The 14,128-nt window shown below is 50.6% G+C and overlaps 1 protein-coding gene across 2 annotated transcripts in view; it reads left to right on the top strand.

Moving 5' to 3' along the window:
- Positions 1–14,128, top strand: part of SCARA5 (scavenger receptor class A member 5) — a 145,267-nt gene that overhangs the window by 17,087 nt on the left and 114,052 nt on the right. The window contains exon 1 of one of the 2 annotated variants that reach the window (XM_045012004.1): positions 11,115–11,364. The exons of the other annotated variant lie outside the window; for it this stretch is intronic. Coding sequence (XP_044867939.1) covers positions 11,202–11,364 — 163 coding nt within the window. The 5' untranslated portion in view covers positions 11,115–11,201. Of the gene's footprint in view, positions 1–11,114; positions 11,365–14,128 lie in introns of those variants that run through there. 2 annotated transcript variants of the gene reach the window in all.

Genomic DNA, 14,128 nt, shown 5'->3' with positions numbered 1-14,128 from the left:
TTTGCTTTTCCCCTTGGTTACTGATGAGAGCAAACCCTAAGCCCTGGGCTCCTTCTCGGAGGTTGTGAAAGCCCTGCTTGGACAGCTGCGATCCTTTCTCCACTTCACGAGCAAGTGAGAAAGGAGTGGGTGGTTCGAGGGCTGAGGCCAGCTCCTCGTGCGCCCTCTGAGGACCTGATCTAAGTGTTAATGTCAGAAAAATATTGCAGCTATCCTCGTTATGAACCCCCCGGCTCCATCTGTTTGGCCAGTGACAGAATGCCCTGGCCAGCAAATGGGAACCGCATGCTGCTAATGAATTGCAGATTGATTTATGCAGGAGAGCTGGGGATGCTGCATTTCACCGCTTAATCCCTGCTCAGCATCGCCTCTTAAAACAATGTTTCCTCGAGGGATCCGGCCCCGCCCGCGGTCAGGGAGTGACCTCAGTGTTTTATCATTTCATACGCCGGCTGCAGCCCCTTGCGTAACCCTTTGGAGGCTGCAGTTGTTTGCATCAGGATCCAAATTGCATGCAGGCTCTGGGGGGGTTGAGGCTGGCGTATCACTAGCAGCTCCTCCTCCACAAGCCTGGTTTTCAGTGGGTGCTGAACACCTGCTGTTCCCTGCGAAGTCAATGGGAGCTGTGTGTGCTCAGTGCAACTGCAAATCACACTCTCACTGCCGGACGGAATCAGCACTGCCCAGTAAATAGAGAGGCCAACTGACCGCCGGGGTGCCTGGGGTCTCTTCCCGTCCCTCGCTGTACGGTGCTGCACAGGGCACTCGGATCATTTCACACATGGGGACACAGAGGCTCCCGGAGTTTATGGGCCAGGCTCCCCTCCATGGCCTCTGATGCTGGGTCCCTTGCCAGAGACGCCTCGGGCTTGCTTGACGGACATGTTGACTATCAGCCGCTCCAGCAGACTTGATTTGAAGTTGTCGGTGCTCCGCAGCTCTAAAAAGCGGGGCTGACGTGTCTCGAAAGGGGCACCCCCAAACACTGGAGGGACCTGGAGTTAGAGGCCACCTTTGGAAAACAGGAGCCCTGATCTCTTGTGCCTCAGTTTCCCCAGCTGTATAATGGGAATAACGTTACTTGATCTACCTTCATGAAGTGCTTTCAGATGAGGTGCCGAATGCTGTTCCACAGCAGTGCTCAGTACTGTATTGTTGTTATAGCCTCCTAGGCAGTCACAGAGGGTATGTCTACACAACACCGCAACACCTGCGGCTGGCCCCTGCCAGCTGACTCAGGCTTGCCCTGCTGTTTCACTGCAGTGTAGACTTCCGGCTCGGGCTGGAGCCCAGGTTCTAGGACCCTGTGAGGCGGGATGGTCCCAGAACTTGGGGTAGGTCTACACTGCAGTGAAACAGCTGGGCAGCCTGAGCCCTGGGAGCCCGAGTCAGCTGGCACAGGCCAGTTGCAAGTTTTTCTTTGCAGTATAGACATAGCCAGAGTTGGAAGTCTGGCAAAGCTAGAAAGGAGATTTAATTTGAAAAGAGGGACTGCCGCATCAAAATTCCAATGGAACTGAGACATGGGAGACCTCAAGCAATTGAGAATAAGCTCTGTAAGCAGTATCTGGTTCAAATCTGGCCCAAGTAGGCGCTAGCAACCAGCAATAGTTAATATCTGATGGCAGACTTGGTAGCCATCATTAATTGGGCTAGAAGAGAGTCATGGTCTGTCTTCTTATAGGCACAGGGTCAACGTTGGGCCAAAACCGGACATTAATGCAATGTTAAGGATGGGGAAATATAGAATTAACCTTAACTCTGCCCCTTTGTGATTCTGTTTTAGGATATGCTCTCGTTTTATTTCAGCATAAATTATTTGTCAATTGATACAATAAAGGATTGGAAAACAGGCCTTAAAGTGAGAGACTCAACAAGCTCAATCTGTTTAGCTTACCAGAGAGACGGTTAAGGGGTGACTGGATCCCAGTCTGTAAGTACCTACATGGGGAACAAATATTTAATACTGGGCTCTTCAGTCTAGCAGCGAAAGGTCTAACACGATGCAATGGGAGAAAGTTGAAGCCAGACACATTCAGACTGGAAATAAGGCGTCCACTTTTAACAGAGTAATTACCCATTGGAACAATTTCCTGAGGGTCGTGGTGGATTCTCCATCATTGGCAATTTTAAAATCCAGACTGGCTGTTTTGCTAATAGAGCTGCTCTAGTGCAAACGGAGATTAATTCAGGGAAGTTCTCTGGCCTGTGTTATACCGGAGGTCAGACTAGATGGTACCTTCTTGCTTGGAATCTGTGAATCCCAGGGGGTGGGGATAAGATGGACGTATCTCCACCCTTGGCACACATTTGAAGGAATTGGACACTCACCTCTGCTTCCTCCTGTCTCTTTTAGGAGATTACATCTGGCTAAGATATAATATCAAACTGGCTGGAGCCCTTTATGCAGCCTGGCCCCTGCTTGCCAGAAGCTGGGAATGGGCGACAGGGGATGGAACACTTGGTGATGCACTGGACCAGCATGGGCACTGCTGCGTTTGTCGCGAGGGGAGGGGATCAGGGGTTACCCCTTAAGGGGTAATTCTGTGGGCAAGAGGATGTAAGACGGGCTGAGCCAAGCGGTATTTTCTGGCTTTGTCTTGGAATTTATTAAATTCACATCTCCTCTCCATGCTGGTGGGGGCCCCAGGGGGCCCTTTGAACAAGAGATCAGCCCAACTGCCACATGCCAGGCACACGCAGAGTAATTCCCCCCCAAATTACACCCACCAGCACATCTGGTTTTCTGGTCTCTGGGCAGCGGCCAGAGAGTCTCCCCAAAGGCAGATTTTCACCTGATCTGGCAAGCCAAGGATTTAGGCTGTCCTCACGGCTCAGTTACTACCCTCTGCTTGTGGCCTGCTGCTGTGCTGGGATGATCTCAGTGGACCCCCTGCCGCTGTGAGGGGCTTTCTACTCTCCGTTGCTGGATTAAGTCCTCTTTTGCCTGCAGGTCCTGTGAAAACTGAAGCTCTTTCTGGTTGTTTCCCTCACTTTCTTGTTTTTGCTTTGCCTGTGCCCGGGTGGTTACTGCCATGGGCTAGGCATCGACTCCGGGGGTGCTCCGGAGCTGGAGCACCCACAGGGAAAAATTGGTGGGTGCTTTGCACCCACTGTGCACCCACTGGCATCCGCCTCACCTCCTCCTCCTCCCCTGAGCACGCCACGTCCCCGCTCCTTCGCCTATCTCCCAGCACTTGGCAGCGTTAGCACGCTCCGGGATGGGGGGAGGAGCGGGAACGTGGCACGCTGAGGGGAGGAGGTGGGGCCGGGCCGGGGATTTGGGGAAGGGGTTGGAATGGGGGCGGGGCAGGGGTGGGAAGAGGAGGGGCAGGGCCTCATGGAAGGAGTGGTTGGGGGTGAGGCCAGGGTGGGGTCAAGCACCCACAGGGAAGAGGGGAAGTTGGCGCCTATGGCCACAGGTGTAGGCTCCCACAGTGTTCCAGGAAGGGCTGCTTCCTTAGCCAATTTATCTGCTACTTCATTTCCGTTTTTCAATGGACCTGCCCTCTTATGGGCTTTTATTTTAACCTTCCAGATCCTCTGATCCCGCCCTGCCAAGCGCCCTATTTGCTGCCATAAGGTCTTGTGTTTAATTTGGGATCCGTCAGTTCCTGTAAAACCTACACTATTCCACCACGGTAGGTACCTGGTGGTTCCTTTGTAAACATAATCTGAATCCGTTCCTATTATTAGCTGTTTGCTTGTTCCTCATTCTAGCTAAAACTTCTAAGACCGCAGACACTTCTGCAGACTGCGTTCCCCCTTTGCTCACTCTGTACTGGAAAAAGTCAACGCTTTGCAGGTTTTCAGTTAAACAAATCCCTGCAAAACCAGTGACTCATTTTCCTTCGGTGTAATATGAGCTACCGTCCACAAACCAAATGGTTTTTCCGATCACCTGTTCAATTGGGGTTGCTTTAAAGACAGGCTGTGCTTTGGATTCCCATTCGGGTTCACAAACATGTTCTTGACTTTTATAGTCAATCACCATCCAGATATTTCAGGTTCTTTTAGTGGGACTAATTCAGTGGTTCCCAAACTTTAACAACCTGTGAACCCCTTTCACTAAAATGTCAAGTCTCATCAACCCCCTCCTAAAAATGAATATTTCCAGGGATTTTCTCCTTTCCCTGAGTATAAATTATAAAAGCAGTGATCCTGGAGATATAACATTTGTTTTTATGACATGCTTATTACACACTATTTATTACTAATTATTATTGATCATGACAGTATTTTTATTAAATTATGAAAATGGCAGCACACGTCCAAAATCTCACTTTTGTAGCTTGACTAATAATTTTGAATAAGCCTGTTATAAGACAAGGCCCCTGCGTTTCATCAAGGAGTATTAGATGTGAATGAGCAGGAAGGGATTTAAAAAGCCAACTCAAAGAGTTCCTCCTACACAAGCATTCAGGTCTTGAACAGTCCAGGCAAACAACGCTCGTTGCAACAAAGCTTAAACTTGTTCTTCATAATAATTTTAAAACCAACACTAGCTGCCTATTTAATTTTAAAAACAGCAAAAATTATCCACCTCCCTTTCCATTTCTTATGAGTCTTCAAGTTGAAATCTCCTCAGTGTGATAGAGATGCTTGCTTTGATCTGCTTAGCTCTTGGAAGTCCAGGGGCTTCCCATTAGGGAATTTTTTTTCCAAAACCCCCCTGTAACATTTCACGAACCCCCAGGGGTTCACGAACTCCAGTTTGGGAACCACTGGACTAGTTGAACATTCTCAGACATGAGAGCAAAGACCCATTGAATGGCCTTATCTACTCTCACACGTCCTTTAGATAGATTTTCCTGACTGAGTAACTTTCCCAGCACATGGTGACTCTTTACAATCACCTTGCTTGCTCCGATAATTGCCTGAGCTTTTTGTGTGTCCAGTTGGCAGCTAGAGCAGTTTGCTCACAAGTTCCCAGTTTGGTTTCTGAACCTGTTAAGGCTCTGCTATAATAAGCAGCGGGTCTCTCCCCAGCACCAGCACCCTGTGTCAGCACACTAACAATACAGACATTCTTCACGCTAGGGTACAATACAAAGGGGAATTCATTGTTAGGGGCGGCCAAGGTAGGTGCCTCCATTAACCCTTTTTTTCAGGCTTTCCCATGCATTAGTAGCCTCCTCTGTCCAGGTCCACTGTGGACTTTTAAGTACCTCGTACAGGGGACCTGCCTTCTCTGCGTACCCAGCCATGAATTTTCTGCAGAAGTTAGTAAGCCCCAAAAAAGATTGCAAAGATTTAGTGTCTACTGGCCTAGGGAGGTTAATAATACACTTCACCCTTCCCTTATCTAGAGACCTTCCCCCTGCACTGAGCCGAATTCCAAGATATTGCTCTTCTCTTTGTTTCATCTGGGATTTAGAGGAGTTAAGTTTCAAGCTGTACGCTTGGCAGCTAGTCAGTAACTGCCACATTAACGCTTCATGTGCCTGTTCTGTTTCACTGACTATTAAAATGTCATCTACATACTGGACTATCCTTCTCGTTTGTAACAGTCCCTCCTGATCTAGTGTATTTCTCACCACAGTATGAAATATTGTGGGTGCGTCACAGTGCCCCATAGGCAAAACATTCCAGCAGTATTGCACACCCTGGGATACAGCAGCTGTTCTGTATTGAGACTCTGGGTTTAAAGGTAAACTCCAAAAGCTGTTAGTACTGAGAACCACTTCATGTCAGGGGTTACCACCTCCAACAGTGCTGGATAAGCAGACACTACTGGTGTCCCCGCTTGGCAGTTCTGTCTAACCCCCGATAGCCAATCGTTAATCTCCATGTTCCGTCAGGTTTTTTAAGTGGCCAGGTTGGTGCCGCGTTAGGCGCTGAACACCTTCAAATTAATTTTCATTTTTCCAATTCTTCTATCACTTGCCTTAAAGATTCTTTTGCTTCCTGAGGTATCGGGTCCTGTTTGATGTATGGGGGGGTGTCTCCTGTTGTCACGGGGGTTTGTCCTTTTCCCATATCTAGGGAGCCCACCGCCCCGGCAGTTTGAATCTCAGCCCACCAGCTTTCCCAGCCGTCCGGGGCAGGAGGTGGCTGCTCAGGCTTTGCCGCTGTTACCCTCTGAGTAGCCAGCCCCACTGGGATCAGATTCGCCTCATTTGTTTCTCCCATTACAGTGAGGGCTTGTCTGATGCACATATTTGGGAAATCCAGGATTATTCCCAAGGGTCTGATAGTTCCTGCCCCGATTAGATTTTCTCTCCCTGCGATAACACACTTCCCCTGAGTGGCATGTACACCGAACTGGAGAGGGAGGGTTTTAACATCAGACGTTTGCTTAGTTCCTGATATGCCCTGGATCTGAACGGAGCCCACAACTGGATATACATTAAATGTCTTTTACTATAGGAATTCCAGCCCCCATGTCCAATAGAAAATCTGCAAGCCTATCCCCAACTTGGATGCTTAGGTGGGGGCGTCCCCAGACATCTATTGTCACGGGGTGCTGGAAAACGCATTCCGAGCTGCAGGGAGGGCGGCCTACGCTACCGAATCAGTAGCAATTGAGTCATTCAATCCAGACGCCAAGACAGTCGCCTTAGCCACCGTCATCACTGCCTTTTCTTCCTCCTTTTGAGACTCCTTGCCAGTCATGCAAGCCTGTAGCTGCGCCCGCAGCTGCTCATCCTCTCCTTTAAGGTCTAAGTTCTCCTGTTTCAGAGCTCCAGGCGATACCCATTCACTCTCTCTGCCTACTCCTCTACCTCTGTTCATTCCGTGACCTCTCCAACCCCGGCCCCGGCCACGGCCACGGGGAGAGGATCCAGGACCCTCTGTTTTCCACTGTCCTAATTCTGTTCACAACCCACTGACAGGAGCAGGGCCGTCCCTAGCTATTCTGGGGCCCTCCGCAGCCCCCCTGCGGGGTGTGGGGGGGGGTCCCAGGCCTCCGGGGGGGGGTGGCTGGGGGGCATGGGGGATCCACCTCCCAGCACTCAGCAGTGGCGTAGCTGGGGCCAGTGAGTGCAGCCCCGGCCCTGCTGCAGAGCTCAGGGGAGTGGGGGCGGGATGGGGCTGGGCTGGGGCGGGAAGAGGCGGGGCTAGGGTGGGGAGGGGGCGGGGGCGGAGCAGGGTGGGGGCCCTGGGGAAGAGCCGGAGCAGGGGCTGGAGGTGCAGTTCCCCAAATTTCCTGGTGCCCTACGCAGCTGCGTACTTTGCATATGGGTAAAGCCGGCCCCCGGACAGGAGTTCCTTCCTGCTGTTTAACTGCAGTCTCCACTTTTTCAGTCCATTCATCCTAGGGTATCTCTCTGCCTCCACTCTCACACCAAGCATTCACCCCTTCTAGCACCCCAGAAGGCAGCGCCTCCAAAACAAGGTGCTTCAAATCCTCGAGATCAGTATCCCCCACTCTTAACCTAGTGTATGTTTGTATTGTGTCAGCCAGCGTGGCCGGAGCCTCTCCTGGCGTTCCTGCCATTCCTCTAAGTGCAGCTAACTCACTGGATAACGTACAATGCTTTTGAGCCACAGGTTTAACTATTTGCCTAATATCATCCTCAAAACCAAGGGTCTGAGAGTTCAGTGGTCCCCACAGGGTTCGTACTAGAACTGGTTTCTGTAACAGCCTGGCACGATGGGACTGCTTGCCCTAATGGTCACTTTGGCTGCTGTGGGATCCCCGGTCTCTTCGTTATTGGGGCAGGAGTAGTAAAGTGCCGTTGTCCTGGTTGTGTGACTCAAGGACAGTAGAACTGTACTTGGCATTTTCTGATGGAGGGACTTGCCCTCAACTAAGTAGCACTCGCCAGGCAAGGGACATGGGTTCCAAAGCCCTGTGAACTGGGAGGCTGGGGACAGGTATTTGTACTGGTCAGTGTGGGCTCCAGACACCACCTTGACTCTTTCTCTAGCCACTGTGTAATAACAGAGCTAGTTTTGACTCCATTAAAAGTCTTATTATTTGCTGCAGAACTGAAATCACGATACCCGGGTCTAAGCATTAGACCTACTTTGGGCTAGTGGTGCACCAGCACTGAGGCTCCCCAGCTGAAATCACTGAGAGCTGTGTTAAGTAGTGGAGGAGCCTGAAGAGGTGAGTGGCTAGCAAGGCAGCTGGTGGTGAGGAGCAGCTAGCAGGGTGGCTGGTGGAGAGGAGTGGCTTGCGGTGAAGACTGCACCAGAACCCCACGGAGAGGCATAGCAATTGGCCGTCAATATGAGCAGTGGAGCATGTAAGGTGCCCCCGTACCTCCCCCCCTTCTGCCTATGCTGGGAAGTAGACTCTGCGGAGGAACTTCTGGACTGTGGGGGTGGGGGGCTGCATTGACTAAGGGCAGAAACTGTGGGAGGGGTGACTTTGGGTTGCTAGACTCAAGAGCCACTCTAGGGCTGCCCTGTTGTTAAAGATTTTTGCTACACTGAGACTCTGTGCTTGCGAGAGGGGAAGTATTGCCTCTTTGAGGTGCCCAGGGTAGTTTCCCCAGGTCGCTGGGTGGGGGCTCAAGCCGGTTTTGCCTTGTATTGTTGAAAGGGAACCCCAGTGTGCCGAACCTGGCTCTTGCTGCTGTCATCTTGCTGTAGCCCTTCGGCCTGGCAGAAGGGCTACATTTCCATGTTTATATCTCTAGTGTCCAGTACCTTTTAAGTATGCGTATTTTTGCAACATCGGCCCTTCCTTGCCAGCTTCTGTGAGCAGGGCCTGCCTCTGGCTCACAGCTTCACTTTGCTTTATGTTTGCAAAGTCTTGCCCATTACTTTAGTTCAGGCCTTAGATGTCATACCGTGCCTCTGATATAAGGGTTTATGTTTCAGGACCTCATCTTAGTACAAATATCTGATGGCAGACTTGGCAACCATCATTAATTGGGCTAGAAGGGAGTCATGGTCTGTCTTCTTATAGGCACAGGGTCAACGTTGGGCCAAAACCGGACATTAATGCAATGTTAAGGATGGGGAAATATAGAATTAACCTTAACTCTGCCCCTTTGTGATTCTGTTTTAGGATATGCTCTCGTTTTATTTCGGCATAAATTATTTGTCAGTTGATACAATAAAGGATTGGAAAACAGGCCTTAAAGTGAGAGACTCAGCAAGCTCAATCTGTTTAGCTTACCAGAGAGACGGTTAAGGGGTGACTCGATCCCAGTCTGTAAGTACCTACATGGGGAACAAATATTTAATACTGGGCTCTTCAGTCTAGCAGAGAAAGGTCTAACACGATGCAATGGGAGGAAGTTGAAGCCAGACACATTCAGACTGGAAATAAGGTGTCCACTTTTAACAGAGTAATTACCCATTGGAACAATTTCCGAGGGTCATGGTGGATTCTCCATCACTGGCAATTTTAAAATCATGACTGGCTGTTTTGCTAATAGAGCCGCTCTAGTTCAAACAGGGATTAATTCAGGGAAGTTCTCTGGCCTGTGTTATACCGGAGGTCAGACTAGATGGTACCTTCTTGCTTGGAATCTGTGAATCCCAGGGGGTGGGGATAAGATGGACGTATCTCCACCCTTAGTACACATTTGAAGGAATTGGACACTCACTTCTGCTTCCTCCCATCTCTTTTTAGGAGATTACATCTGGCTAAGATATAATATCAAACTGGCTGGAGCCCTTTATGCAGCCTAGCCTCTGCTTGCCAGAAGCTGGGAATGGGCGACAGGGGATGGATCACTTGGTGATCACCTGTTAGGTTCACTCCCTCTGGGGCACCTGGCCTTGGCCACTGTTGGAAGACAGGATGCTGGGCTGGATGGACCTTTGGTCTGACCCAGTGTGGCTGTTCTCATGTTCTTATATAAAACACAATCTATTATGGAGCTATAAGTGTAGAGACATCGGTAGTGACTCCACAGTTAGGATTGTGCTGTGATTTCCATTCAGGCAGGACTAAAATATATCAAGGACTCTTCTTATCTGGTCAGCTCTGGCATGGAAGGTGGCAGCTCTTAAAGTCAACAGCAATGCTCTGACATGGGCCTGGGGAGACCACATCCCAGTGAAACCACTAGGCAAATTAGGGAGGCAGCTGGGGGGAGTCCTCTCCCCCTGGAGCAGCCTGCACCCCAAACCCCTCATTCCTGGCCCCACCCCAGAGCCTGCATCCCAGCTGGAGCCCCTCCCACACCTCAAACCCATCATTCTCAATGTGATATTCCGTACCTCGGGGGAACACCCTGCACCCCATGTTGATGCTTGTAAAATGATTGTGTGGTAGCCAATGCAAAGTTTGTCATGTTGGGTGTCTTCGGAAGGCTCATGATGCATTGAGCATGGTTGTTATAGTGATGTTATAGTAATTGTTACAGTAATGGTATAGTGAGGTTATAGGTTATAATTTCATGTATGTAGTTATGAGGCTGAAAAATGTATCCTCATGGCTTAAAGCAAGCCCATGGGTGAACAGCCTGGGACTGGGGTTCTCACAGCGGAGCAGGGTATGGCTGGCTCCCAGAGTCGAGGATTGGAGTGACTTAGCAGATCACTGGTCCGGACAACACCAGGGGAACATCACAGTGGCGCAGTGAGCAGGGTGTATGTATGGCTTGTTACTCCACGTGAAGTTCACACTTGAAGCACTGATATTTGTAATTTGAAGTGAGCCTTAAGTGCGGTGGCTAAGGACAGTCAGGAGGAGGTCACAGTTTTGTTGTCTTCTGTTTGCTTATTTTGGGAAAAGGGAAGTAGGAACAGAAAAGCAGGAAGTGAAAGTAGTGAAGCAATTGTGAAGTTAGACTCGCAGAGGTCGGCAACCTTCCAGAAGTGCTGTGCCGAGTCTTCATTTATTCACTCTGATTTAAGGTTTCACGTGCCAGTCATACATTTTAACGTTTTTAGAAGGTCTCTTTCTATAAGTCGATAATATAGAACTAAACTATTGCTATATGTAAAGTAAATATGGTTTTTAAAATGTTTAAGAAGCTTCATTTAAAATTAAATTAAAATGCAGAGCCCCCCGGACTGGTGGCCACGACCCAGGCAGTGTGAGTGCCACTGAAAACCAACTCACATGCCGCCTTCAGCACACGTGCCATAGGTTGCCTACCCCTGAGTTAGAGCTTTCTAGGCGTCAGTCTGCAGAAAAGGAGAGGGAGCAGCAGAGTTTATTGCAACTGAAAGAGGCAGCCCGGGAGGAAGCTGCACACAGTAGGGCCATGGAAGAAAAAGAGAAAGAGAGGGGAGAATGAGAGCGAAAACACCAACTGGACCTGCTAGAGAAGCAGAACCCGACCCCAATGACTCCCATCACTCCAAAAATCCACAAATGGGAACACTTCTGCCCTGCATACAGTGAAGATGATGATATTGCTGAATATCTGACTACCTTTGAAAGGCAGTGTGTGATACATGAAATCCCTGATGATAAGAGAGTTCCTACCCTGATTGCAAAATTAACAGGTAAAGCTTGAAATGTACTCAGTGGAATGCCTATTGAAGATGCTTTAGACTATTGTCAATTGAAAGATACTGTTTTGCGAAGTTTTCAGATTACCCCTGAAACATATAGAGTTACATTTAGGAATCTTAACAGGGATAGTTGTATGAGTAATGCGGAATATGTCAACAAAATGAAAGATTTGTTGGGGAAATGGGTGAGGGGTAAAGAGGTGGCAAGTTTTGAGGGAATGTTGGATCGTGTTGTTCAAGAGCATTTCCTAAGCGTCTGTAAGGCTGATGTGAAGCAGGGTCTGTGGGACAAAGATGTAAAGTCTGTGGATGAGGTGGCTTTTTTAGCTGATGCCTTTGAACAGAATCGGGTGTCTAGTGAGGGCAGGCCACAGAAAGGGGTTTAGAACTGGTGGGAAGGGAGGATCCCATTTTGCCCCTGGGAGGAGGGAAGGGGGTTGGGAGCCTAAACATTCTCTTACCCCCAAACATTCCTCTAACCCTCATCCCAAATCTCCTGTAAAAACAGAAGAGCCCAAAAGGTGCTATCAGTGTAATTCCACTGATCACCTGAGGAATAAATGCCCTGTGCTGGGAGGAAGCAGGCAACCAGTAGCTCATGTTAGTTCTTCTGACTTCAACACAGAACCACCCCCCACCCCCAAACAATTGAAACCTATCATACTGGAGCATGTTAAGGTTGTCCAAATTGATGGCAGGGAGTACTTGGGGCAGAGGAATACAGGAGCCCAGATCGCTCTGGTTAAGCAGCGTGTGGTCCCAAAGGCCAGTATGTTACCTGGCCGAATGGCAGAGATTGTGGGGGTGGGTGAAAGCAGATTCCTCATCCCAATCCAGGTGGTGTGGGAAGGTTTGGAAAGTGTTTTGACTGTAGGGGTAATGGATCAACTCCTATTCTACCTGCTCCTTGGTAATGATTTTTTCCATGTAGCTCAGGTTAAAGTATTTGCCTGCAGCAGAAAAGAGTCTTATGCTGGGACCCCCGAGGGAAAGGGTAGGGTCTCGGGAACTGCTGAGAGAATGGGAGAGAGGCTCCTTGATTCTTCTGCAGCTGGGGGAAGCAGTGTGCTTCCAGGTAGGGTGACCAGATGTCCCGATTTTATAGGGACAGTCCTGATTTTTGGGTCGTTTTCTTATATAGGATCCTATTACCCCCCACCCCCTGTCCCGATTTTTCACACTTGCTGTCTGGTCACTCTACTTCCAGGTGGGAAGGTGGTTGAGACCAACTCCTACACTGCAGCTGGAGGCAACACCCCACCCCAGAGCCCGCACCCCCAACTGGGGCCCTCACCCCCCTGCACCCCAACCCTCTGCCTCAGCCCTGAGCCCCTTGCCAGAAGTTAGAGGTCCAGTACAGGAGTGGGTGGGTGAGGCTCTGTAGCCTGCGATGTGCAGGAGGTCAGACCAGATGATCGCGATGGTCCCTTCTGGCCTCAAAGTCTATGAGGGCTGCAGAAGCTCAGCCTGAAGGCTGGAGGAGACGATCTGCCCTTCTCAGAGCTGATAGCTGGGCACAGCTCTGAACCGACAGGCCTGTGTCCACAGTGCAGGGTAACCCCGCCTGTCTCTTTACATGACACTCCAGGAGAGCGGCTCTGATCTGCAGAGCCGGTGATTCTCACCACTGCCTCACCAGCAGAGCGGCTGCGGCCAGGTTTTGCCCACAGGCAAACGCTACGGCAGAGCACTAGGAAGCCGGCTGGCTGGGGAGCTCCACCTTGTCACGCGAGCTTTCCCCGGTAGAGGTAGGGTTGCCAACTTGGTACTATTTAAAAACCGGACACTCCAGCACGAATGAGGGAACCTCCCCAGTCCTGCCTCCCCCCCCTCCCCAGGCCAGTCTTTGCCCCGCCTCTTCTCCTGAGGCTCCGCCCCTCCACTCCTCTTGCCCCTCCCCCCTATCGCTTGCTGCTTTTCCCCTGCAACCCCCCTGTCTGGGTCAGGAGCAACTCGGGCTGCTTTGCTGCAGCTGGGAGCTGCAGCCGCCCGACGCAGGCAGGAGGCGGCCCCAGCTGAGTAGGGGCTGGTGCGGGTGATGACCCAGTGCCTCCCTGCCTCCCCCGCCCGCAGTAACTGGACCTGGGGTGTCCGGTCAGTATTGCTGACTGGACACTGTCAGGTCCCCTTTTTTAACGGACTTTCCAGTTGAAAACCAGGCACCTGGCCACCCTAGGTAGAGAGGGCTCAGGAGCAGCCAGCCGGCAGACCTCCTCGATAGGTGCAAGACCTGCAGCCGCTGGTGGGATAGAGGAACACGTCATCTATTGCCAGAGCGACGTGCTCCTGGTACCTTTGCAGAATCCAGGCACAGCCCGATGGAGACAGGGGGCTAGCAATGGCTAGAACTGTCCTCAGTAATGGGCCCCTGGTGTGTTTGGCGCTGGACAGACACTTCAGTAGACACGGCCCCTGCCCTGAGACGGGTCCAGTCTCATTCCAACTAAATTCCACTTGACAAGGTAAAGTTGCAGTAGCATCTTTAGGTTTTAGCAAGTCTTTGTTCACTTCCTTGTTGGCACACAAACTTTGGCAACCTCAAGGGGTGTGTGTGTGGGGGCGTGTCTCCCAGTCCTGGGCCAGTGGTGCCATGGACTAGTAGAACGAGCACAGGGCTAGGAGCCAGGAGTTCTTGAGCTCGTGCATCCATCTGGCCACTGATTCCCTCCAGAGACTTGGAGACTTAATCCCTGTACCCATTTTCCCGTAAAAACGGTGTTGATAATGCAGCCCCATCTCTGCCGGCCCTGTCGTG

Source organism: Mauremys mutica, chromosome 3, assembly GCF_020497125.1.
Source record: "Mauremys mutica isolate MM-2020 ecotype Southern chromosome 3, ASM2049712v1, whole genome shotgun sequence".
Lineage (NCBI taxonomy): Eukaryota > Metazoa > Chordata > Testudines > Geoemydidae > Mauremys > Mauremys mutica.
Note: the sequence above shows the minus strand (reverse complement) of the source record. Positions and strands in the feature narration are given on the sequence as shown.